Source organism: Nesoenas mayeri (assembly GCF_963082525.1).
Source record: "Nesoenas mayeri genome assembly, chromosome: 19".
NCBI classification, from domain to species: domain Eukaryota; kingdom Metazoa; phylum Chordata; class Aves; order Columbiformes; family Columbidae; genus Nesoenas; species Nesoenas mayeri.
The window spans coordinates 9,363,706-9,388,107 of NC_137568.1; the positions used below are offsets into that span (position 1 = coordinate 9,363,706).

Sequence of the window (24,402 nt, forward strand, 5' to 3'; positions counted from 1 at the left end):
AACACAGAAAGCAGGGCTGCCATGATTCCTCTGAGAGTGAACCTCACATCCCAAAGAAAGCTGGTTCTTAGTGCTTTCTCTGTTGGCTCTGAGCAGCTGCTGCCAGCCATCCATCTGCGTGCACGGCATCACCTGTTGCAGCGGATGGGTTTGTGCTGGGGGTGGTTGTGCTCGGCAGTGCTGTCCCCGTTTTGGGGGTGATGCCCACCGGGGGCACAGGGCTCCTGGGACCATCTTTGTGCTCCGTGTCCCCAGCGTGGGGCACGGTGGCTGTGGCTGAGGGGCGGGGGCCAGGGACCCCACGGGCAGCCCCTGCCCGTACCCCAGCCTCGCCTGGGCTCTGTCCCCATGGGAGAGCTCAGCTGCAGTGCCCATCCCCAAACCCTGGGGCTAGGGCAGCCCTGTGGCTCCTAGACGTCCTTGGGCAGGGTCTGCAGCCGTATAAAGCTCAGCAGAAACACTCTCAGTCCCTGCTTCCCCGTGGTCCCAAGCCCAGCAACACACTTCAGGTCATATGCAGAATTTTGTAGCCTCTGCAGAATACCAGGAGTCCCCTGGGATCACTTGCTGATCACCATCCAGCACAGGGCAAAAGATTCCTTGTTCACGGGTCAAATTGCTCATCCGCAACTAGCAAAGACCAATCTGGTATTTAGACACCTGCACCCAACAAGAACCCCCAACTGTGTCATTTTGTATTAAACTGAAGATCTATATTCGCCACAAAGGGCTGATGTGAGACTGTGAGCAGTGAATACACACGAGCTTTGACCAACGCCCCGAGTGCCGTTTGAAAACCCAAACAGGAGAGTGCAGGTGCAGCTCGGCCAGCAAAGGCAGCCCTCGCAGGACGGTCACTGATGTAGAGGCATCATTCTGGCTGCAGGAGGAAAATGTCTCCCATGTCCAAATAGACTGTGCACTTGTGGTTTTCTCTTTCATATATTCCACTGCTCGAGCTATTCCGAGCAGGAGCTGTCGCTGCCTCAGTGCCAGCTGCCAGCGACTGCAGGAGGACGAGGGCAGGAGGCCTCGCCAACCTCCTCACCCTGATCTGGTGGCCTGTAACAGACCCCCACACCAGTATCCCCCTTGCCAGCCTGCCCCTTAACTTTCGCCCATAGACGCTCAGCTCGCTCCTCATCCGTGCCTGGACAACACTCAATGTATGTAGTTGCTCTCTCACATGAGGAGCAACTCCACCAGCACTGGCTGGCCTGTCTTTCCTGAGGAGCCATCCATGAGCCCAGTCCCGCCGTGTGAGCTGTCCCACCGTGTCCCTCTGACTGCCACCAGGTCATGATCTCCTGTCTGAACACAGGTTTCTGCCTCCTCCTGCTTGCTCCCCACGCTGTGCCTTGGTGTGCAGGCATTTCAGAGAGCGAGCTGAGCGCACCCATTTCACCCAGGGGGATGGGCGGCCTCCCGGGCCTCATCCACTCTGGAGTGCAGCCCCACAGGTGCCAGCCCAGCTACCGCCCCCCCGCTTCGCATCCAGTTCAGAACTCTTGGAGAACGAAACACAATCCTGAAACCGCGCAGGGGACGCGTGAGGGGACGCGCAGAGCTCGCTCATCCGCGTCCCGCCCGCCCCGGGCTGCAGCGGCACCCACGCGCGCGGCCGCTCCGCGCGTTCCCGCCTCGGCCGCGCGGACACGCGCCGGGACCTCCCGCCTGGCGCCGGGGGACGCCCGCCGCCCAACAGCGCCCCCTGGTGGCCGGGGCGCGCAGGGCTGGTGCGCAGGCGCCGTTGCGCTGGCGCGCGTCCGGGCCCGTTGGCGATGGCGACGGCCAAGGGAGACGGGGCGGTGGGGGCGCTGGAGCTGCAGGCGGCCATCGGCTTCAACGGTACCGCGGGCCGGGCGGGGGGCACCGTGGGGCCGGCGTGGGGCACCGTGGGGTGAGCAGGGGGGTCCTGGGCGCTCCCGCCGCCCTCGCCCCCTCCCCGTGCCCGGCGCCGCAGGGGCAGCGCTGCCAGGGACCGATGCCAAGTGAAGAACAGGAAAAGTTTGACTGAATTGCAGGGTTTTTTTGTTTGTTTTCTAATTACGCAGCTTCCCAGAATGAGAAGAGTTTCATTTCCACATGAAACCAGCTCAGGTTGCACAGACACTGTTGTGGGCACTGGGGATGGGGCTGGGCGCCAAGGGAATGCGCGGCCTTGCCGCTCTTTTGAGGTCATGGCAACCAGGGCTGGGTGCGGTGTCCTCAGAGCCCTGTGTGCTGGAGCGCTGGGGCCTCTGCGCCGTGTGAATCCACAGAGCTGCAGGAGCCACAGCGTGGTCCAAACCTTGTCAGGGTGACCCTGCTCTTCAGCACGGGGTTGTTCTGCTGAACAGCTTTGGGGAGAACTGGAAGGTTCTTTTCCTTCCACCCACCCCCCGCCACCTCGCCTTGTGAGGTAAACCGTGGGGAGCCGGTGATTTCTGCAGCCCCTGAACTGCTGGCAGCCAGCGGATCTTTCAACCGTTTCTCTTGCAGGACATGTTCCCTGTGGCCTCATCTGCCACCCCGACACGGAGCACATCCTGTACCCCCTGGGCTGTACTGTGGTGATTCAGCACCTGGACACTAAGAAACAGAGTTTCTTGCATGGCCACACCGATAACGTGTCCTGCGTTGTCGTGTCCGGGGATGGGATGTACGTCGCTTCAGGACAAGTCACCTGCATTGGATTCAAGGTGGATAATGCTCTGATTTTAACCGCTTAGTATTGACCAAAGAAATTGGAGTTGGCTTGCCAGTGGTTTTTTGTTGGAAAACAAATATCTGCAATGGGAAGATGTTGAAGGGAATGGGAAATTGTAGTTACTCCATTGCTGGATATGCCTTTATGTTTTTGTAAAACATTAAGCAGTCTCTCTAGGATTGAGGGATTTTTAGTTCCAGTCCTTCCTATCCAAAGTGTTGTGGGCGTGTGGCAGCCTAAATCTTATTAATTAATAAATGCTGTTCTATTTCAAGTGAGACCTGAGTTCCAGAGCTGCTTAGGACTTTCAAAAGCCCTTGACAGGTACCTACCTGCATTTTTAGACCTCTGAAGTTCTTTATGTTTTATTTTTTGCCTATTTGAAAGACCCCAAGACACTTGGAAGGAATCAGGTTTTAGTATTTTCAGTATTTTACAATCTAAGTCAAATACTCAGTGTCTCAGGGTAAATTTAGGTGCTAAAATGAAGCAGAGCTACTGAAGTGCTCAACTGGAATAATGCTTCTTACAGCACCCAGTCTGAAGCCTCTTTGTGTCAGTGGTGCCCAGGGCTGCAGAGAAGCTTGGGCTGGGCTCCTTCTAACAACTTTCCTGCCAGAGAACGTTGTTCTCCCTGATCCTGCGTGTTACATCTCATGCTCTGCCGTCCCCCTCTTCTGCTTTGCCCCACAGGCAGACATCATCCTCTGGGATTTCCCAAAGCAGGAGTTACTTGCTCGGCTCTCGCTGCATGAGGGCAAAGTTGAGGGACTCTCGTTCTCGCCCAGAGGCATTTATCTTGTGTCCCTGGGAGGCCAGGACGACGGCAGGTAAGGATTTCCACTTCTTGGCACAAGATTTTTGACAAGAATCAGATTCTATGAGCGGCCTGAGACGTTTTTCCAGTGAGGGTGGTGAGAGCCTGTCCCAGGTTGGCCAGAGAGGTGGTGGATGAACCATCCCTGGAGACATCCCAGGCCAGGCTGGACAGGGCTCTGAGCAACCTGAGCTGGTGAAGATGTCCCTGCTCATGGCAGGGGGGCACTGGGAAGCTGGGAAGATCCCTCCAACCCAAACTGTTCTGTGATTCTATATGATTTGAGTCGTGCTCCACAGAAGGAATCTGATAAATCCATGTAGCCTTGCTTCAGGAGCAGGAGATGTAAACTGCAATTCCACACTTTGATGGTCAGCTTTTTCTTGGGTAGAATCTCTACAAAGTTACTTCTGTTGTGTGTCCTGGTAGGAACAGACTGCAGGACAATAGATTTTGTCTTGCTTTTGTTTTTCAGTAATTGACTTTCAAGTAATGTCAAAAAGCAAAGCTGTTTCAAGGCTTTCTTCTCCTGCAGGGTGACGGTGTGGGACGTCAGTAAGAGAGAGGCTGTGTGCGGGAGCCCGGCCTCGCCGCGCAGCGCCGGCAATGCCAACGTCATCATGTGCTCCAGCTGCAGAGACGAGATGTTTGTCACTGCTGGAAAGTAAGGGTTTATTGAGAGGAACGAACAGAGCGAGAGAACCCCTGGCCCTATTTCCTTTTACAAAGAGTCTTTATTTAACTACAAGGAAACTTAAGCAACTGTGTGCTTGTGTTGTTTCTTTATACTCTGAATGGACTCATGAATATCCGTCAGCTTGTACCTTTAAGGCATTTCTGCTTGTTCTCCATGTAACAATATGTTTTCAGAGCAGCACACAGGGACCCACATGCGTCACTTCTGCTCCTGATAGCAGGATTTTGTACTCAGCATTCCCCATGCAGTGTTTAAAATATTTAGTTGCCAGTGTTTACACAAGAAAAGCAGTCAATGAGTGCCCCTGAACAATGGTTAATTAATGTTGAAACAATGATGTCTTGCCAGTCGTTGGATGATCTCCTGTCCTCACCAGATGTGATGTACAGTTGGTCACTGGCTTGTAACAAAAGTTGTACAAAATGTCACGTTTTGCAAGGATTTGCAGCAGCGCCCATATATCCAGGCTGACGTTTAAACGTGTTGAGGGCCTGCACCTCCCTGTACGTCAGGGACGGCTTTGGATGCTCTTGGCTGCACTTGCACTTATGAGTGCTCGTCTTTGCAATTTTAGCACTTTGTTAAATGTAAGGGTGACTCTGCTTAAAGATATTACATCATCTCTGACATCGTCAATTAAATTGCACTAGAAAAGAGTTGAAAGTGTCCTCACATATCCTCACATATGTTTTTGCTGAACCCTTAAGATTTTTGATTTACCTGGAAAAAGTTTCCATAAGAGACTTCTCTGATATTGTTCTTTTTCTCCTTATTAAAAGATCAGAATAATGGAGCCTTGTGAAGGCTTTTTACTTCTTGTAGTACTGAAAAAACGTGGAGGTTTCTGCATATATGGAATTGATCCCACTCTATTTGTTCTTATAGTTTCACCATTCGAGTGTGGGAACTCGATACAGCAACTAAAAAAATCCATCCATCTGAATGCTACATGGGGCAGCTGAAAAGAATCGCCGTGTGTGTTCAGGTACGTTTCAGCCACGATGACTTTGCTAAACTAAGAAACTCTGTGCAGACTAGAGAAAAACCACGAGTTTCTCTAATAATGCTAGAAATTTTGGTCCCAAGCGCGTGACGGCAGTGAAGTTCCTCAGCATTGGCCATGGCAGATGATCTCCCATGGCCTCTGGGAAAGAGTGTTCTGGATGCTCCTGAAGAGAAGCAGCACGTATTACGGTCACGGGCTCCAGCACCCAGATTTTTATGCTTCAAACTATGATCTAGATTTGGTTAGAAAATGTCTGGCGTTCAGCAGTGTTCTGGATCTGTGCGTGTGATGGAACAGGAACATTGGCTGGATTCCCCCAGGTGAAATCTTGGCAATCCACTGAACTAAAGCTGTTGATGCAGCCCAGTGTCAGGCGTGGGACACGGGTCTCAGTATCCAGACCGTGATCCCTTTTTATTTTTATGCTTTCTTATAGATTACAGATGATGATGATGATTTTTATCTTGGCACAACGAGTGGAGATGTCCTGAAAATGAATACAAGCAGCAAGGTGGTGACTGCCTGTGGGCCCCAGAAGAAGAAGTTTAGCATGGTGAGTAGCAGCTCTGTGACTCCAATTCTGTCCTTCTCCTGCTCTTTGTTAGTGACTGAAAGTAGAGCAACCTGTGGGAGAAGCATCACAAAGCAGATTCTCAGACTAACCCTTTTCCTGCGCTGTCAGTTCCTTGTGTCTCGGTCTTGATGCTGAAGGCTGAAACCGCTGTCCCGGCTTTGTTGAGCTTCATTTGGCTCAGAATTTGGGTTTTACTTGAATCTCGTGTGTCATCCCACAAACTCTTGTACAATTAATCTAGTAAACGTCATAGAAAGTGAAAAGCAGTAATAAAAATGGAGTAGTTCCTGACTTTTTTGCTTCTTTTAAGAAGATACGAGCTGGAGTGAGACAGAGGACATTTCTGGGAAGGCTGGTAGAAGCGCTTATTTGAGAGGCTTTCCCGCACTTACTGCTGTAAGGTCCTATAGTCAGATCTCACAAATGTGTTAAATTGTCTGGACTGAACTTTTCTTTTTGTGTTTGTTCCCCATCCCATTCCCCCGCTTCCCTTCGTCTTTTTGCAGTTCTGATTCTGCCACTGATGAGGCAGAGATCTTACTGAAAAAGGCAGTATAAATAATATAATTCAAGAGTTTATTGTAATGCATATGTACAATTTGGACAAAACAAGGTTGCACAGGGTACATTGATTCTGTTGCTTTTTAACTTCTGAGTTCTTGACTTCATAACCCCAAGGGTTTTATTAACTTAGGTTTTTTTTCTTTAATTGGGACTCGTGGGTATGAGCATCCTCAAACAGGAGTTATCTCCTGAATAAGGATCTTTTGACCTGTGGTTGTACAAGAATTCTGCATGCAGGGAGCTGTAATGATAAAACAATTGGCACCAGCTAGTACACTTGTTGTTGATTTCTCGTTATTTGGTGCTATAAAAGGCTTCTTGTAGCTTCTCGGTTTATACCTTGCCCAAGCTGGGATGTGTTTTGCGACTATGTTAGCAACATGCCCAGCAGCGAGCAGCAGGGGCAGCAGATCTGCTCTGAGAGCAGCACAAGCCCCACAGGGGCTGTAAGAGCAGTTCAGCAGTCAGCCCCAAAGAAAAAGCTCCTCTGGGCTTGTTTCTCTCAACCTCCTGAACTTTGCTTGGACAGGTGCATCCAAACCATGTACGTGCCCGTTCCAGCTGAAATATTTATTGCGTTACAAATGCAGGCCCATGTCTCTGGGATAACTTGGACCCACTGAATCCTTTGAAATACAGTTCAATGTTTATCTATTCCAGAAGGGTGGAGAAGTTATTACTTGTTTTTCCCACTTATATTGTAGGAATGCAAGTAGTTTTTTTCTGTGTACATCTTAAAGGACACGAATGGATGTGTTTTGTTTTCCTGCTGGCAATGTTAAGTTCGCTGCAGGTGTGTCCCCGTGTGGGGACACCTGCACTGGCCAGGGTTGAGCCCCTTGTCCGGCTGCCCCCCTGCAGGGCTTTGCGTCCACGCAGGACCCGTGGCTGCTCTGTGCTGTCTCTTAGGCCAAGGCCTTGGTGACTGTCACCTCCCCTTTCAATGCCTGCGTGCTTTGAGTCCTTCTCCATCTCGCAGCACGTGCACCTCGCCCAGAGCCCCTGGTTGAAGCCACCCGAGGGCCTGAACTCCCTTGTCCTCAGGGCTGAGGGAAAGGTGCCAAATGCACTTGAAACAAAACTTCACCAAAAATACGCTTCTGAGAGCACTGCTAAAGAAGCCGTCACGCAGGGTCACGAGCAAGATGCTGTGCCGTTTGGGGGTCCAAAAGAAAAAGCCAAGGCTCAAAGCCAGACCACAGTCCAGTCCGTACTGTGAGGGGTTTTATCGTAAGGCAAATCCATAGGAACCGCAGTTTGTGGCAGAGACCCTTGGAGCATCATGAGCTTCAGCTGACAAGGTGTTGAGGAGAAGGGAAGATCCAGAAGTGGGTCTCATCACAGCCACCTGCCAGCCTTGTGGACAAGCCCTGAGCTGGTAGGTGCTGATCTGGCTTCAACTTGGGTTTATTCGTGTAACGTCGTGGCAGCTTCTTAGGATGTGGCACTGGTCGTTGGGGGAGCCGGGAGAGAAAAGGAGACATTCACATTGGATGGAAATAGCGAGGAGTCCTCCCAGTCTCCTCCTTTCCCCTCCCGCTTCAAACAGGCATTGCTGTTCACAGGCTTTTTGGTCAGACGCGCGCAGCCCCGTCACCCCTTCTCCTCTTGCTCTCTTCCCTCGCTCTTCCCAATGCGCTTCCCTTGTGCCCGAGGTGGGGAATTCACCAGGGCAAACCCGTGTTGTTGCCGTCACTGGGAAGATGCTGGTGTGCTTTTCTCTGCAGTTACTGTCAGTGCCTCGGCCACTGATCCCCTCTCATGCTTTGCAGCTCTCTTTCCCAGCTCCGTGCTGTGATTCCCTTTCCGCCCACCCACTGTACATCTCTGCACACAAATCATACCTTGTCACTAGACTGTCAACCAGTGCTCGCTGAACACATGTAGGATCTCGTGCTTTGTGGCAGAAATTTCCAGTTGTAGCCTCACCTCCAGTGCCGAAAGAGGTATTTTGCAGATGTTTTTTCAAGTCGAAACCACAGCATTTATCAAAACAAAACTATTTGCATCCTTGTTTCCACACAATTTAGTCCATCCCGTTGCTAACCAAGACATCTTGTGTATCTTTCTTGAAAATGTCCCTTGCATTAGCACTTGTACCAAAACTTCTCCCCTCTGGAGCCACGCATTGCAATTCTGTCTGTGTTTGTGAACAAACCTCTGCAAACCATGTTCACCGGGGAATTACGATCCGGTGACAAAGCATGAAACTGCAAACCTGGAATCCACAGCCGCCCCACACCGAGAACATCTGTAAAGGTTTTAGATACTGCGGGGTGAGGAGGAGATCCTATTGAAAACAAGTTGGGGCAACCTTAAAGGAACTTTGCCTTTAGATACATAAGAATGTGTTTATTGTATAAACACGATCTGAGGATTTCTTTGTTTCTGTTTTGAAGAGGAGTGGCAAAATAGTTTGTTATGATGAAGCTACTTGTTTTCCATCTACCTGGATGTAAAAAGAAATAAATATTGACAGGAGATGCACTGGAAGAGTTCACAGAGCGCTCAAGAACTTTGCAAGAGATCCGAGTGGGACAAAGAGCAGGAATCCCTGCAGGAAGGGACCGGGCAGGCTGCAGTTTTGATGGTGTTTTTATTTATAGTTGTACTTGAAAGCGCTGGTTTCTTTGGGTAAGAAGTCAATAATGAATGGTGATATTTTTAACCTCCTACGTTAGACTCTGCATTTCACCTACAAGAGGACTGGCAGGGTATGAAATAGAGTATTCATCGCATCATTAATGTGGACTACTTGACTCTATGAATAACAAGTGCAGCTTTTAAAGCTTATAAAGCTGTTTACTAATGGTAAATCAAAGAACAGGCTGGACAAGAAAGAAGCACAATTGTCAAATTAAGGTTGAAGTGGAACTCTGATGATTTTGAGAGCCTGGCAATGAATCCTGGCCGTTCTAAGGTTTGGGGTGTTTGGGGTTTTTTTCTATCTTAATAACACCTGCTTCCCTCTCCAATTGAAGAACTGAAGAGAACAGCTTGGAACAATCAGAGCAGTGTTGGCAGCGCCGCCAAAGCTTTAATTTATTAGCAAGGAGCTGTAATCAGATAAACTCCATAGTTATAGGTTGGATTTGTAATGCTGCCACCTGCCATAACACTGAACCCAAAGGGCATCTGAGGTGGAAGATTTTACAGGCAAAACCGCACACCAGGAGCTCAACAGCCAGGTGATGGGCCCGTGATAACAGGGGACTCGCCAAACACTGCCAGCACCTCGGAGGAAGTTTCCAGAAGCATTGCTCAGAAACCGCTCTGCTTGTGGAACGTCTTTCTAATGAAAAAGAATCCCTTTATTTGCTTGTGCGTAGGTGGGTGTGAGGCTGCCTGCATTGCCAGCGCTGGAATGCACAGTTACGCTGACGGTGATTTGAGGTTTTTTCCTTTAAAACGTATAAGCAAGCCTTTAAAAACAACCGATTTCTTCTATTTGCGTGGATAATCGAAGCAAAGTAATTTTCCCAGATTCATCAGACCTCGCCTGTGGCTTTTGCAACGTCCTTTCTGGGTCTAAACAGCTCAGATGTCCATTTTGTTTTCTCTTCTTTCTTCGCTTCTTCTCTCTCCTTCCTTAGACCTTCAGTCCTTTCCGCGCAGAAGACCAACACTTTGTGGCTTTCGTTTTTCTAAACCCTCTGAAAGTGTTAAATGCTGAACATTTCCTGGGCTTAGGTAAGATTAATACTTGAGAAGCACAGGAAGGCTGGGAGTGCTGCTTAGATGTCAAACTTTGAATCCTAACCAGCGACATCTGTGTGTGTTCCCCAGTCACAAGTCAAGCCCACAACAGGGGTTTCTTCCTGGGAAATAAATACAGAATTACTCTGAGTCGCCTCTTCGTTGCTCTTTGAGAAATGACTTCTTGGTGCTTTCACAACACTAAATGCTGGAGCTGGGCATTGTTTATCCCAGAAGAGCCACCACCAAACAGAAATTGTTGGTTTCACATAATGGCTCGGGCTTAAAAGAAAAACAATCTGAACATTGCGAACCTGCTGTTGGGATCCCAAGGGCTGGCAATAGTGCTTATGAACCTGGGAGCGGCAAATGCTGCTCGAGTCTGGACTGTGACTTACGGTGTCAGTCCAACAGCTCCTGCCCGTCCCTGCGGGTCTGTCTGGGCGGAACAGCCACCGGCCACAGGTTCTGCAGGCGCCTCTGGGACGGGAACTTCGTTTTCAATTCCAGTTTGGTGGCATAAAGCTCCTTTAGTTCATTGTTTTGTCCTTTCCATTTCACTCGTGCAGAAGTTCCCCCAAGCTCGTAGGGCTATTTTCCCAAGTTAGAATATCAGGATTTAAGCCCACAGAAGTCATTTCACTCCTCTGGCAGCCTATCTTGGAGTTTCTTGGTGATTTTCAAGAGTTAATCTGTTGTATAGGGAGCAGTAATACTTCTTCACAGGTAGCAGAAGGGAAGCAGATCTGACTCTTCTTACACTTGTATTTTGTGGAAGGCTGAGGACTGTTTTCATTTTTTTGGGTGGTTTTTGTTGATTTTGTTGTCCTGCAATTAATAACTCTTTTCTCCCTTCCCCCTCTAGAGAGCCACTCTTTAGCCCAGGTCAGTGACAAAATACTGACAAAGCCATATTGGAGTGAGATAAGCACCGCCGTCGGGAGCCCAGTAGAGACTCCGTTGTGCTGTTCAGCGTGGCTGCAGCAGCAAGGAGCCTCTGCTCCCATCCGATTGTGTTTTAATCCTGTTTTCTCCTAGGGAGTCACAGCTTTGCTTTTGCTGAAGACAGGAGGTTTAATAGTCGGCACCGGAGAAGGGGCTGTAGCTCTCTGTACAGGCTCAGACTTCCAAGTAAAGAAGTGAGTTTGTAGATGGAAGAATCAGGAGGGGAGAGGTGACAATTCCTCCAAAAGGGTCACGGTATAAGAACCAATCATTTCTATGGAAAGGCATAATCCAAGTCAATCTCAGTTTTTCAGTCCTGCAGACACAATACACAGGATGGTTCCAGCGTCACGAGGTTGGAGCAAACTGAAAATCACTGCGTGCATTTACACGGAAGTGCCCTCTGATCCTTCCTTGTAAATGACTGTTGTTTCCTTTGGAGCAGTAGGAGTCAGATCCTAAATTGACGCAAAGCCAGACAGATTTGTTGAAGTCAATAGAACGATGCTTATTTACGCTGGGTGAGAAAGAGTAGTAGTTGCCATCTCCAAAAGGCTTTGTTGGGGGACATGGGATTGTAAAGGAGGGCTCTGCTAATTTTATAGGCACATGTCTGGAAGTGCTGGAGTATTTGCAAGGCTTTTTTCTGCATACCAAATAGAAAGCTGCAGGCGTCATTTCCCCATACGTGATTTGAAAATTGGGCTCACACCTACTCGTTTGGCATTGCTTGAATATCCCATTCAAGTGTACAGTTCTGCAAGCTTAGCTTTGTACAACTGAAACTATTCGCAGAAGGTCTAAACTGTCTGGAAATATCCTTGAAAGTGGGATATTGAAGTGCACTTGGGCAAGAATATCAACAAAGCTGTTGTTACCTTAGGCCCTGGTCCAGAAAATCAAGTCTCCAAAGCGCTGCCTGTGCCAGCCCTGGCAGAGCAGCAGGTGGGATGGGCAAGATCATGGGAAGTAGTAAACGTGACTGGGAATGAAATGTTAGTCCTGACCATGCTCTTGCATCTTGATATCACAGCCTAGTGCGGAGCTTTTTGGGGAAACAGCGAAAGTCAAATTCTCTAGAAGCTGGAAAATGAAAGTTCCTCGAGGTCAATGTCAGGCCAAACCTCTGCTTTCTTTGCACAGGAGAATGCAAGTTGAAGGTGGTGTCACTTCCCTGACGTGTAGAGGTCGGGACGACCAGTTCTTTATAGGGACAAATAAATGCCAGATGTATCGCAGTGCCTACACTACATTTAAAGAGGAGTTGGTCGCCGTCTGTCACACCAAAGCCGTCAATGACATTGTTTTTCCTGCGTGAGTATAACGGGCTGGGCTGTATTTGGCTGGTGCAGAAGCCTGAGGAGCTGCCGCTGAGGTCAGGGTGCCTGTGTGCACAGCTTTTACCACAGGAACCCAGAGCCTGGTACCATCTGTACGGGATGATTGATACAGGCGATGCTGTCACCTGCCCAAAAAACGCCGGGGTGACGGTGAGCAGCTGCTTCAAAGCAGAAGGCAGCAGTTCAGTTGGAGAACTGGAAAAATCACTGATCTACAGAAAGGATGATAAGTAAAAAGACCTGAATTACTGATGTTTGGGCACCGGCAGGGATGGCAGCCTCCCCCTTTCGTCCCAGGGTCGCTCTGCATTTGTCTTGTGAACACACAGCAAATGTTCCATTCCTGGGTAGTAGCATCGTGACACTTTATTTTATTTTTTTTAAACCCACAATGGATCATCTCTCCAGATAGAAAATGGGATTTTGATCCAATGAACGTTTTTGGCATATTTTTATTGCTTTGCTTCTCGACACAGCACAAAGGATCAGATGTCACCGAGGTGCAGTGAGTGCAGGGTGCAGGAAGCGCTCCTCCCTGCCTGCCGCCAGCCTCAAAACCACATCTTCTCATTTAATGAGAAAATCAGGTGGAGCTTTAGGGTGATCTGATGCCGATACCACTGATTGACACACCTGTGTCACAGCCATTAGTGCTGACTGTAAGGACTACAGGACTACATCCTTGCGTAGATGTTTAAACTTCTTATCTGTTACCTGCTCTTGAACAAAGCCTATTGCTGATTGGGAAATACGGGCTAAATTTCTCTGTTCTGGCTTAGTTCAGAATCCTTCACTTGCTGACGTTATCCTGGTTGATAAAGCACCCGTGCAAGAGGCCACACTTTTGTTGTGCCGGTTTTCTCTATCCTGGTTCGTCTTTCTGGGCATTGATGGTGCTGTTGAACAAAAGCTCGCAGTACCTTTCTAGATGTCACTTTCTGTTGTATCCCTAGGATGTGTGGCTTAGAGCTTATTTCAAAGCACTGTGTCCCATGGCTTTTGAAATGCTGCAGGTCTTGTTTTATTCCGACATTTATAACAAGTATATTATGAACAGACTTTTGCCATCGTTTCTATTGCCTTCAGTGCTGTTGAATGGGAATCATCCAGTAAGCAAGATAAAAAATGACATCTTTACAATGTGAGGCTGCTCTTAGTCCCTGATGTTAAATCTGGGCGGTCAGCACTTTTACACACACTTTTGTGTCTATTCTATATAACACATGAATTAGAGACTGAATATGGGAAATAAATGTCACAACTTCAGCAGAAAGAGTTCTTTTAGTTTCCCTTCAACTGTTCCTTAAAATGAGTCTTTGAAGAGAACCCAAACCAGGGGAATTTCATGTGAGAAAGGTGATCCTCCAAAAAAGGCCTTTGTCTTAGCCATGGGGATCCCTGTGGGGCAGATCCCAGCTGCAGGTTAGCAAAGCCAAGCTTTGGAGGACGATTTAAGCTGTGACAAAGCAAGGAGCGTTTCTGTGTGCCCCTCCTCATTACCTCTCCTCTCTGAACTCTCCAGGGGACATTCAGACTTGTTTGTTACCTGCTCCACAAACGACATTCGAGTGTGGTACACGCCGGAACGCTGGGAGCGGCTGCGAATCACCGTCCCCAACGTCACCTGCCACGCGGTCGAGGTGACGAGGGACGGCATGGTCATCATTTCAGGTAATGGTCAGTCCAGAGCCGTGGTTGCTCAACTTAATAAACATCAGTATGTTAAAACGAAGAGAAGGTTAAATTGGGAAAGCATTTAAATTGAGTTCATGGTGTGACCCAAAGGCCTCTTTGCTTGCAGCTGGTCCGATGAACTTTGCTGGCAGCCCCGCTGTCCTGGTGCTGCAGTTGCGGTGAGGGTAGAAGGCAAGGGCTGGAGACCTGGCTTTGGATCAGTGAATTCCAGCAATCCAGAATGCGGTTCAGTCTTATTTAAATTACCTAATTCTAAAATATCAACCTTGTTGTGTGCAGCAGCTTCACCTGTGATGTATGTAGAGCACGTTTGCATAAAGCCGCCGTCCATTGCCATGTGCAAGTTGCTGACACAGGGACTCCTGCAGTCCTAGAGCAGCCGTTCAGCCTCCCCATGGTTACCAAACCACTTTGTCCATAGCCAGAATCCAAAAGCAATTAAATTTCAATAGTGTGTTTGGGACCGTAGCTCTGCGGACTCGTCTGCAGTACAGTGGTTTTCACGGGTATGCTGGTGATCTAACAGCGTGGGCCTAATGCGGGAACTTAATTACAAAAACGGGTTCGTTTGGAAAGGAAAGAGCGACAACAATGTGAGGAAAGTCTGTGCGCCCGGGCAGTCTGTTTCTTTCTGTTCATCAGCTTGGAATGACGGGAAAATCCGCGCCTTCGTGCCAGCTACGGGACAGCCAATGTATGAGATCAACAATGCCCATAACCTGGGAGTGACGGCAATTGCTGCGACCAGCGACTGCAAACAGATCATTAGCGGAGGAGGTGACGGGCAGGTAATTTGTGCTTAAAAACCTGGAGCAGCTTCGTGTGCTCATCACAGGGCCTGCAAATTGTCTGGAACTGCTCAGTCAGAACGGGAGCTGTTCTGAGCTGCCGCTTGAGCCAAGGACTGAGTTCAAAGATATCAGCTTTTGAGGTGTGCAAATCTCTTGCTCTCAGAGGGCATCATGTAAAACAATGCCCCGATTTCTTCTGGCACCGTAGTTTTGGAAATCCTTCTAATGCAGAATACGCTCTTAATCCCTTTTGTTCATTTGTCTCTCCCCTATATTTGGCTTATCTGCATTAGCCATTGTTTGCAAGCCTCCGTGTAACTATGCTCTAGCACAGAGTTCCTTTCTGTCGTTGCTTTGGACGTCCTAGTCTTGTCCAAATTGACCTGTATGAGTTCATTTAGTGGCACAAAGTTCACTTTATGTCTCCAGAGGTTCTATGAGGTAACTTCCTAATTTTCTGGGATGGTACCATCTACTTTAGGTGATGGTGTTAATAAAAGGCTCTAATAAGAACTCAGTTCCTAATACACTTATGGAAACATTCCGATACAAATAAGAGTAAACATCAGAAAGCATGTTGTAGGCATCATACCTGTGCAGTTCAATTAACTTCTTTTCTGGCCACACAATCTGCTGTAGAGCAATAAGGGCAGCGCTGCCTCGTCTCGCTGCACGGAGACGTCAGGGGTGATAAGCAATTCCAGCCCTTCACTAATAAAAGAGCAGTTAAGTACCCTGGGTGATCAGGGCCAGAGGATGCAAAGACAAGGATCTGGATTCTGTATCAACACACACAGAAGGGCCCGGGCTCTAGGTAGTTGATCTCTAGATTAAAAAGGCAGCTGAGACAGAATTACAGCTAAAGGTTGGTTAAGCAGAAAGGAGAACTGCAGGGGCGCACCTGCAGTACTCGTTCGGAACACAAAAAAGCCGCTCTGCGATGCTAATGGTTCTGTCAGAATCAATCCTCAGGAAGCTGTGACTTCAGGGTTGCTGAAGGGATCTGGATGCTCTGAGCTTTGAGCAAGTGGCAACTGGACATCCAGATCCCTTCAGGAACTCGGCATCAGCCTCGAAAGCGTGGAAGGTCAGCTCTTCTCTGCCTTTGATGCCTGTGTCTAAATGTCTGAATTTTCACTGAGATTTGGCCTTAGTGGAATGTCGAGGTGAACAGACATTGCAATGTTTGGCACTAGTGGGACAGGACGTGCAAGGTGTGAAGGATCAAGTCCTCAAAGCAGAAAGATTTTTGCTGTTACCAGCACAGGGAAAATAGATGCTTTCAGGCACGTGTTTCACATCAAAGCTTTAAAGAGCTGTTTTGTATTTACTTCCTGGCATTCTATGTAGGACAAATAGCAGGTGGCTCCTTTCTATTCCATTGCAGCAGCTTTGTGCTTTGATCTTTAAAGCACCGCTGGCAATAGATCATGGACTGGGTGGTTTTTCCTGATCAAGAGCTGTGTAAAATGAAGCATGGGAGAGCGGGCACTTGGCAAAACCAAGGTCTGGGGTTGATGGTCACGAATTCCTGAAGCAAGTGGATTACACTGTGGAGAACTCAGTTCAGCTTCACAGGTCAGCTGCACCAATAACCCACAGGCCAATGGGGACGGTTGGGACTGAGCTGCTGTACGTGTTGGCAGAGAAAGGCAGAGTTCAGGAAAGCTCCTCCTGAGCTCCGGCAGGACCAGCTGGTACCAGAGCAGATGTGTGTTGCTGATTTTCAGGTGAGGATCTGGAATATTGGTGAGAAAACCCAGAAGCTGCGGGAAGTTCTGAAGGAGCACAGAGGTGCCGTGTCCTGCATCAAGATTAATAAGAACGACAAAGAGGGTGTTACAGCCAGCCTGGACGGAACGTGCATCATCTGGGATCTTGTGTAAGGCGACAGATTAGTATTGCGAAGGCACTTAGAGTGCTGGTAATATCTGTAGGGTCACTGTGCCCGGTTTGGGACAGCACATAGTGAGGAGGAGGGGAAAAAGAACAGTAAGAGATAAAAAATTCTAGAAGGAACAATCAAGTCAGGGGGAATGTAGAACCTCCAATTCGAGAAACTTTTCGGAAAAGCTCAGACAAACCTTTGTCTGCAGTTGTTTTCTTGTGTGGGATCCTGCTTGGCCAAGGTGGAGCGGGTGAGTTCCCAAGTTTCCCACTAGCTCTGTTTTCCAGAACTTTGTTACTCGAGTCGAGCTCTTGCGGATCTGCAGACTTTCTGCACTGGGGTAAGGCCAAGGACACCTTGGCATAGGGAACAGCACCTGGAAAGCATTCTGGGTTTAAACATTTCATTTCATATGACAGCAGATCAAGAGTCCTACAGGGCAGCTGTGATGGAAACAGAACTGATAGCCTAATGGGCTTCATGGAACCCTGAACTCAGAGCAGTGCCTGAGAATATCCAAGGAGAGAGATCTGATGTACAGCACAGGCAGAGACATTCCAGGCAGGCAAAGTTTGGGTTTTGACGCTGTTGCTCTGTCTCATTTTGGGGTGTTTTGCAGGCGTTACGTAAGAAAACAAATGATCCTAGGCAACACATTGTTCAAATGCGTGTGTTACCATCCCGGAGAGTACCAGCTAATCACCAGTGGAACAGACAGAAAGGTGAGCAAAGCTGCAGGAACTCTGTTTGCAGTGCACAACACACAGTCTGGCGCTGGTTCTGTGGTGAAACTGCTGTCCCTGCACAGAAGGTTGTGTCCCAGGGCGGTGCTGAAACCCGTGTGCTGCTCACGGCCAGCTGAGCGCCCCGCTCTGCTCTGCTCTCTAGATTGTGTACTGGGAAGTGGTCGATGGCTCCGCAATCAGAGAAGTGCAAGGCTCTCTGTCGAGTTCCATCAACGGGATGGACATCACGTCAGACGGGGCGTACTTTGTCACAGGTGAGTGCGTGGTTGGAGCTGGAGAAAGGAGGTCGTATTAAGACCAGGAAAAGCAAGGCAGTGAACCAAGGATCTCAGTACAGTGCGAAAAAGCTGAAAAAAGGGGTCAGCTAAAGGGGAAAAGAACATGAATCACCGAAGAAAAATACTGTGGTTCAGGCTGTAGTTCGGACTGGGAAGATGCTGCTGTAGCTCACTGGGATCTGCTGGTGAAGGTCCTGAGCCCTTCACTGGACACTGACCCCAGTAGAACAGAAGCAGTTTTTGCCATAATGCCCAAGAAAACATATCCTGCTCTTCCTAGGAACACCAAAGCGTTCCCCTGCCTGGGAGCGGGGAACAAAAAGCAGCAGAACTCGGTGTAATCGTTTGTTCTTCCTCTGTGCCTGACGCAGGTGGTGACGACCATCTGGTGAAGCTGTGGGACTATAAGGAGGGTGCGGTGACTCACGTGGGAGTGGGCCACAGCGGCAGCATCACCCGCCTCAAGATCTGCCCCGCGAACAAGCACATTGTGAGCGTGAGCACAGACGGTGCCATCCTTATCTGGAAATACCCCAGCTCGGGCTGACAGCCGGTGCCGGAGCTGCTGGGCTGCTGCTTCCCCGGCCAGCCCTGGAAATGCTCTTTTCTCTCCACTGAGTTTGTTATAAATCGTTTGTTCTGTTAGCTTTCACATGGTCTCTCTCTTCTCTTCACTCTTCTGTCTCTTATTTAATGAATAACTTGTTGTTTAAATTCAGTCTGCTGTGTTCATTTTAATTTGTCTGGTCCTGATGAAGGAAAAAGCTCTCAGCTCCAACTCAGGCGTTTAACGGGGAAGCTCTTGTGAGTCCAACTTTTAACTCAGTGCTCTCAGAGGAATACAGGGACGTCGGGGCTGCTTCAGTTGCGGTGTCCAATTTACAGCTCTCTTGAGGAGCCTGGTTTCCACTCGTTTCTGAACATGCCTGGATGTTTCCAGCCAGACACACTCGAACTCCTCGTCATTGGCCTCATTTTTCAACCAGGCTCCAGATTGGCATGAAATACATATTTTGTCTGAGAATGAGCACCCAGTATTGTATCTGCTGTTCAAACAAACCGCTCTGCAGATACTGTTTGTTCAAAGATCAGTGTAGGCAGCCAGCCTGTGAAGTGATGCGAGTGCAGGAAATATTGCTTTTGCGGGCATTGAAGGGCTGTGAGAATTCTGTCACAAATTCAAATGGTAGCAAATGTGGCATTCCTTAGTGTGAGGGCTCACAGACATTTTAGTGAACGAAGATGGTGATTTAAAGGCAGTGTCAGCTAGACAGGGCCATACCTGTCTTGATAGTATCAGCTGTTCTGGTAGGCAACAGGGGATGGCAATTTAAAGGTGTGATTGGATTTTATTCCTTATACACCACTAAAAATATTTACTGCTCGTAGCACAATAGGAGTGGATCCTTTTGGATCGGCTCAAACAGTATCTGTGCACATCCGCTGTCCACCAAGCACTAAGCAAGTCACATTCCTTCTGACTGAAAGATCTCTGCTGTTATTAACGGAGTCTGGAGCAAAGGAATCAAGTCATTCCGTTCTCTGTCTCTTTGCCGTCCAGACTCAATGCTGTGGGCGATGAGCGCTCGGGCAGGTTTCACAAGCTCTGCAGCAGCAGTGGCTGTGGTTTGGAAGGCAGGAGCAAACCCTGGAATGTGGGACAGACACAACGTTTGTGCTTGTGCAGGGGTGGAAACAGCAGAGGAGCCTGTGAGAGCTGAGCAGCCCTGCAGATTCGTGTCAGCACCAGCTCCGGGCTGGAGATGCAGATCCCCCGTGCCAGCAAAGTGTTCACTCGCTGCAAAAGTAATGGCGGTTTTGGACCATGAACTTCATTCTAACTAGGCTCAAATACATCTTTATTAATCAATATAGGAACCATTACAATCAACACATTTTTGCCAACAAGAAATAAGTTTGTTTATTGCGTTAGCGTAAAAATTTGTGCTTCGGCATTTGACAAAGTCTTGGAAAGCATTCCATCCCCACCAGATCCCACCAGACCTGTCATTACAGGCAGAAGGAGAATCCACATACCATGGGGGATCGCACGTCGTGTTTCAGTGTGGCTGTTCTGGGCTGTAAGGACCAAAGCCCCGTGTGCTCCTCCTGCACCAGCTGGTTCTGCACAGCCCGGAGGAGCTGGCACGGTGAGAGCAAAGGCTGCTGAGCCCCAGGGTTTGTGACAGCCAGGCAGGGGCTCGAGCCCCAGCTCTGTCACCTGGCAGCTCTGAAAACGGGAGCAGAGCCTGTGGAGATGGCCCATCCTGCCCAGCTTTCTTTTCAGTAGGAAGCAGCATCACTTTATCAAAACCAGCCCAAATTTCATGGGCACAGGCTGAATTGTGTGTCCAGGTGGCCAAGAGGCCACCAGTATCCTGGCTGGTACCAGCACTAGTGTGGCCAGCAGGCCCAGGGCAGCGACTGTCCCACTGAGGAGGCCAAACCGTGAATCCTGGGGGCAATTTGGGCCCCTCACGCCAAGAAAGGCCTTGAGGTGCTGGAGCGAGTGGAGAGAAGGGAACGGAGCTGGTGAGGGGCTGGAGCACAAGTGTGATGGGAGCGGCTGAGGGACCTGGGGGGTTCAGCTGGAGAACAGGAGCTGAGGGGAGACCTTCTGATCTCTGAACTGCCTGAAAGGAGCTTGGAGCCAGGGGGGTCAGGCTCTGCTCCCCAGGAACAAGCGCCAGGACCAGAGGAAACGGCCTCAAGTTGTGCCAGAGGAGGTTGAGGTTGGATCTGGGAACAATTTCTTCCCCAAAGGGCTGTTGGGCATTGGAACAGGCTGCCCAGGGCAGTGCTGGAGTCACCATCCCTGGAGGGTTGGGCAGACGGACATGAGGTTCTCAGGACACGGGGCAGTGCCAGGGGTGGGTTATGGTTGGACTCCATGATCCTGAGTGTCTTTTCCAAGCAAAATGATTGTGTGATCCTGTGAATTCACTTGCTCCAGCACAGCCAGCTGCTGCAGGTCCCTGCCCGGGGTGGCTGGTCCATTGCAGCTGGGCAGCTCCTGCCCCGCACATCGTCCCCTCCCGCACAGCCACCCAGCGCTGGGAGCCACACACGCTCCTCACCAGCACGGCGGGGCCAGGGAGCCCCCGCAGCTTTACAAATGGACGTGACCTACATGAATAACACCGAGAGGCAGATGAGCAGAGCAACCTGTGCTGCTCTTCCTCCACAAGTCAGCTCGTGTTTGGATAACACGAGCTGCACTCACCAATGTCTCCATTATGCATTTGCCTGACGGCAGGCACGTTGTATTTTGCGGCGCGAATGTACTCATTACACTGTCATTAGTCATGAGGAACAGCCCTATCAATAATGGAGATTTGCAGCACCGGTACAGGGAATCAGCTGCACTAAGGCTGAGAGAGCTGGGGTGTTCAGCTGGAGAAGCTCCAAGGAGACCTTATTGTGGCCTTTCTGGACTTAAAAGGGGCTGATAAGAAAGATGGGGACAGACTTGTGAGCAGGCCTGTTGGGATAGGACAAGGGCTGATGGTTTTAAACTAAAGGAGGGAGATTCAGGCTGGACATGAGGAAGGAACTGTTGGCCCTGAGGGTGGTGAGAGCCTGGCCCAGGTTGCCCAGGGAGTTGGTGGATGAACCATCCCTGGAGACATCCCAGGCCAGGCTGGACGGGGCTCTGAGCAACCTGAGCTGGTGCAGATGTCCCTGCTCATGGCAGGGGGGCACTAGGGGAGCTGGGAAGGGCCCTCCGATGATCTTGAGGGTCTTTTCCAACCAAAACAATTCCGTGATTCTAACCTCAAGCAGCTACAGCCTCCTTGTCTCCTGGTGGAGACACCCAAGGTGTGAGGCTGTTCCCACTGCACTCCCCTGGTCCGGCTGTGACACCCAGCAGAGACCCGAGTGGTTTGCACAGCACAAACCCCGCTCGCCGCTGCTGTATTGGGCTCTCCCTTCCCACCCCCAGTTTCAGTGCCTGCTGCAGAGATCACATCTGCTTCAATCACAGGGGATAATGGGCGAAAATAGCCCGGAGATACCTGCTCAGCGAGGCAGCCAGGGACCAGACATATGCATTAAAACCAGAGCAAAATTGCTGCAAACAAAGTGCAGCAGTTCCCGCAGCTCAGGGTTTTCTGCCGGCCCTCGTGTTCCGAACTGACGGAGCATGTTCACCGCTATTCATCAGCACAATGCGGGATCCTCGGGAAAGCAGCGTTTGCCTTCTCGATGCTGTTCCTCCTCCAACACACTCCAAGAGCAGGCAGGCCCATGCATCTTTAATAGGGGTGCTGAATAACTTAGCTTGCCATCTATAATTTAATTGTAGTTGCAGAGGGTGAAGAAGGAGGCGTCTTCTGCAGGGGGAAGCTTTCTCCTTCTGCCTTGAGCCATAAAATCAGAGGTCACCGGTGGGTGGGGGGTTGCTGGCGATTGTATAATCACCCCCAATAATGATGCGGTCACATTCTCAGCCGTGTTTTACCAGCAGACCAGCATTACAGATTTCCTTGGGCATTGACCAATCTCCTAAAAATCACCACAGGCTTCAATCTCACTTGCACCCAGAAAGCACTTGTTGCATGAGTCTGGAGAGCCCTGGAGACGACATCGCTGCCCGATCCAGCCAGTGCAGACAGTAGTGCAGGCAGTGGTGCAGACAGTGGTGCAGGCAGTGCACAGGCAGCGGTGCAAACAGCGCACAGGCAGCAGTGTAGGCAGCGCACAGGCAGCGCACAGGCAGCGCACAGGCAGAGCACAGGCAGAGCACAGGCAGCGCACAGGCAGCGCACAGGCAGAGCACAGGCAGCGCACAGGCAGCACACAGGCAGCGGTGCAGGCAGCGCACAGGCAGAGCACAGGCAGCGTACAGGCAGCACACAGGCAGCATACAGGCAGAGCACAGGCAGCACACAGGCAGAGCACAGGCAGCGCACAGGCAGAGCACAGGCAGCACACAGGCAAAGCACAGGCAGAGCACAGGCAGCGCACAGGCAGAGCACAGGCAGAGCACAGGCAGCGCACAGGCAGCACACAGGCAGCGGTGCAGGCAGCGCACAGGCAGAGCACAGGCAGCGTACAGGCAGCACACGGGCAGCACACAGGCAGAGCACAGGCAGCACACAGGCAGAGCACAGGCAGCGCACAGGCAGCGCACAGGCAGAGCACAGGCAGCGGTGCAGGCAGCGCACAGGCAGAGCACAGGCAGCGTACAGGCAGAGCACAGGCAGCGCACAGGCAGAGCACAGGCAGAGCACAGGCAGCACACAGGCAGAGCACAGGCAGAGCACAGGCAGAGCACAGGCAGCACACAGGCAGAGCACAGGCAGAGCACAGGCAGCGCACAGGCAGCGCACAGGCAGCACACAGGCTGAGCTGGACTGTGCCCAGTCTTCCAGCCCCACCGGTTCTCCCCAGCTCAGCCCCTCAGTGACACCCATGCCTGGCACAGGGACCTCCTTCCCACTCCATCCCTTGCCAGCCCCTTGGCCCTGGTTAAGGACAGCTCTGCCCGAGATGTGCCCAGGCTCCTGGGCACAGGGCAGCGCTGGGGCTGTTGTCTCAGCAGTGCTGGGAGCTGTCAAAGCAACCCAGGCCAGGGTTCATCTCCAGGTTGTTGGCACAGACAGGTGGGTCCCAGCCTCACATGGCTGGACTTGGTTGGGGCTGCGAGTCTCTCAGAGCTGTGCGAAGAACCACATGTTGCCACCGGGTCGCAGTCCAGGGCGAGTTGCTGCAGAAACAGCTGGTGCCACATGCGTGATGCTGTGGGACAGATCCAGCTGGACCATGGGACTGATCCGGTTGAAAACTGCTTGTCAAAACCAGAGTGGGTTTCCTCTGCTGGCGGCGCTGCAGGTGGGGAGGAGGAGCTGACCCAGTGGCCTCAGCCATCCTGTGTCCCCCCTGGCCACATAGGGAAGGCTCAGGGGCTGATCCCTGCAGCGGGGGGAAGGTGACACTGTCCCTCCTCAGCCAAGCTCTGCCGGACCCCAAACGAGCACCCACACATGGCGCCAGCTGGTGTGGGGTGGGCAGGAAGCAGCCAAAGCCTCCGGGCTGTGCCAGCGCTGGGGTGGCCACCCTTGTTTTGTGGCTCTTTGTGGAGGGAGCTTCATTAGGTCTCAAAACCTCAGTGTGGTGGGTGCAGAGGTGGCCACTGTGCCACTGTCCCAGCTAAGAGCATCCCGAGGTGGCAGGATCAGAGAACCCCACAGCGATGCTGTGACACCCTGGGGTGATGCTGGGGACATCAGGCTGGGGTACCCCGTGGTGATGCTGGGGCTCTGGAGAAAGCCCTGGAGTGATGCTGGGAGGTGCTGATGGGACATGGCTGGGACTCCCGGGAAAGCCCTGGTGTGATGCTGGGGACATCAGGCTGGGGTACCCGCGGTGATGCTGGGGACACCGGGGCAGCCGGTGCCGCCCGCCGCCAGCGGCAGCAGCAGCTCCCGCTGCCGCTCCCTCCTCCTCCTCCTCCTCGTCCTCCTCCTCCCGTCCCTCTCCCCGCTCGCAGCCCCAGCCCGGCCGGGGGAGGAGCCGGCCGCGCACAAAACCGCCCGGCCGGTCCCTCCGGCCCCCGCAGCGGCACCGGCACCGGCGGCGGGGCTGCCCAGCGCCCGCCCGGGGCCATGCGCGCCGCGGCGGGGCCGGGGCCGGAGCCGGAGGTGCCGGGGGAGGGCGGCGGCCGCCCGGGGCC

The 24,402-nt window shown here is 51.1% G+C and overlaps 1 protein-coding gene across 1 annotated transcript; it reads left to right on the forward strand.

The window, feature by feature from the left end:
* Positions 1 to 1,781: 1,781 nt before the first annotated feature.
* On the forward strand, positions 1,782 to 18,273 carry CFAP52 (cilia and flagella associated protein 52; the record flags this gene model as incomplete). Its single annotated transcript, XM_080356768.1, has 15 exons — positions 1,782 to 1,848; positions 2,482 to 2,681; positions 3,383 to 3,519; positions 4,042 to 4,170; positions 5,089 to 5,188; positions 5,646 to 5,762; positions 7,327 to 7,557; positions 11,082 to 11,182; positions 12,132 to 12,302; positions 13,851 to 13,999; positions 14,666 to 14,811; positions 16,545 to 16,696; positions 17,322 to 17,424; positions 17,591 to 17,702; positions 18,098 to 18,273. The coding sequence occupies 15 exons, from the start codon at positions 1,782 to 1,784 to the stop codon at positions 18,271 to 18,273; spliced, it is 2,091 nt and encodes a 696-aa protein (XP_080212894.1).
* Between the last annotated feature and the right edge of the window lie 6,129 nt (positions 18,274 to 24,402).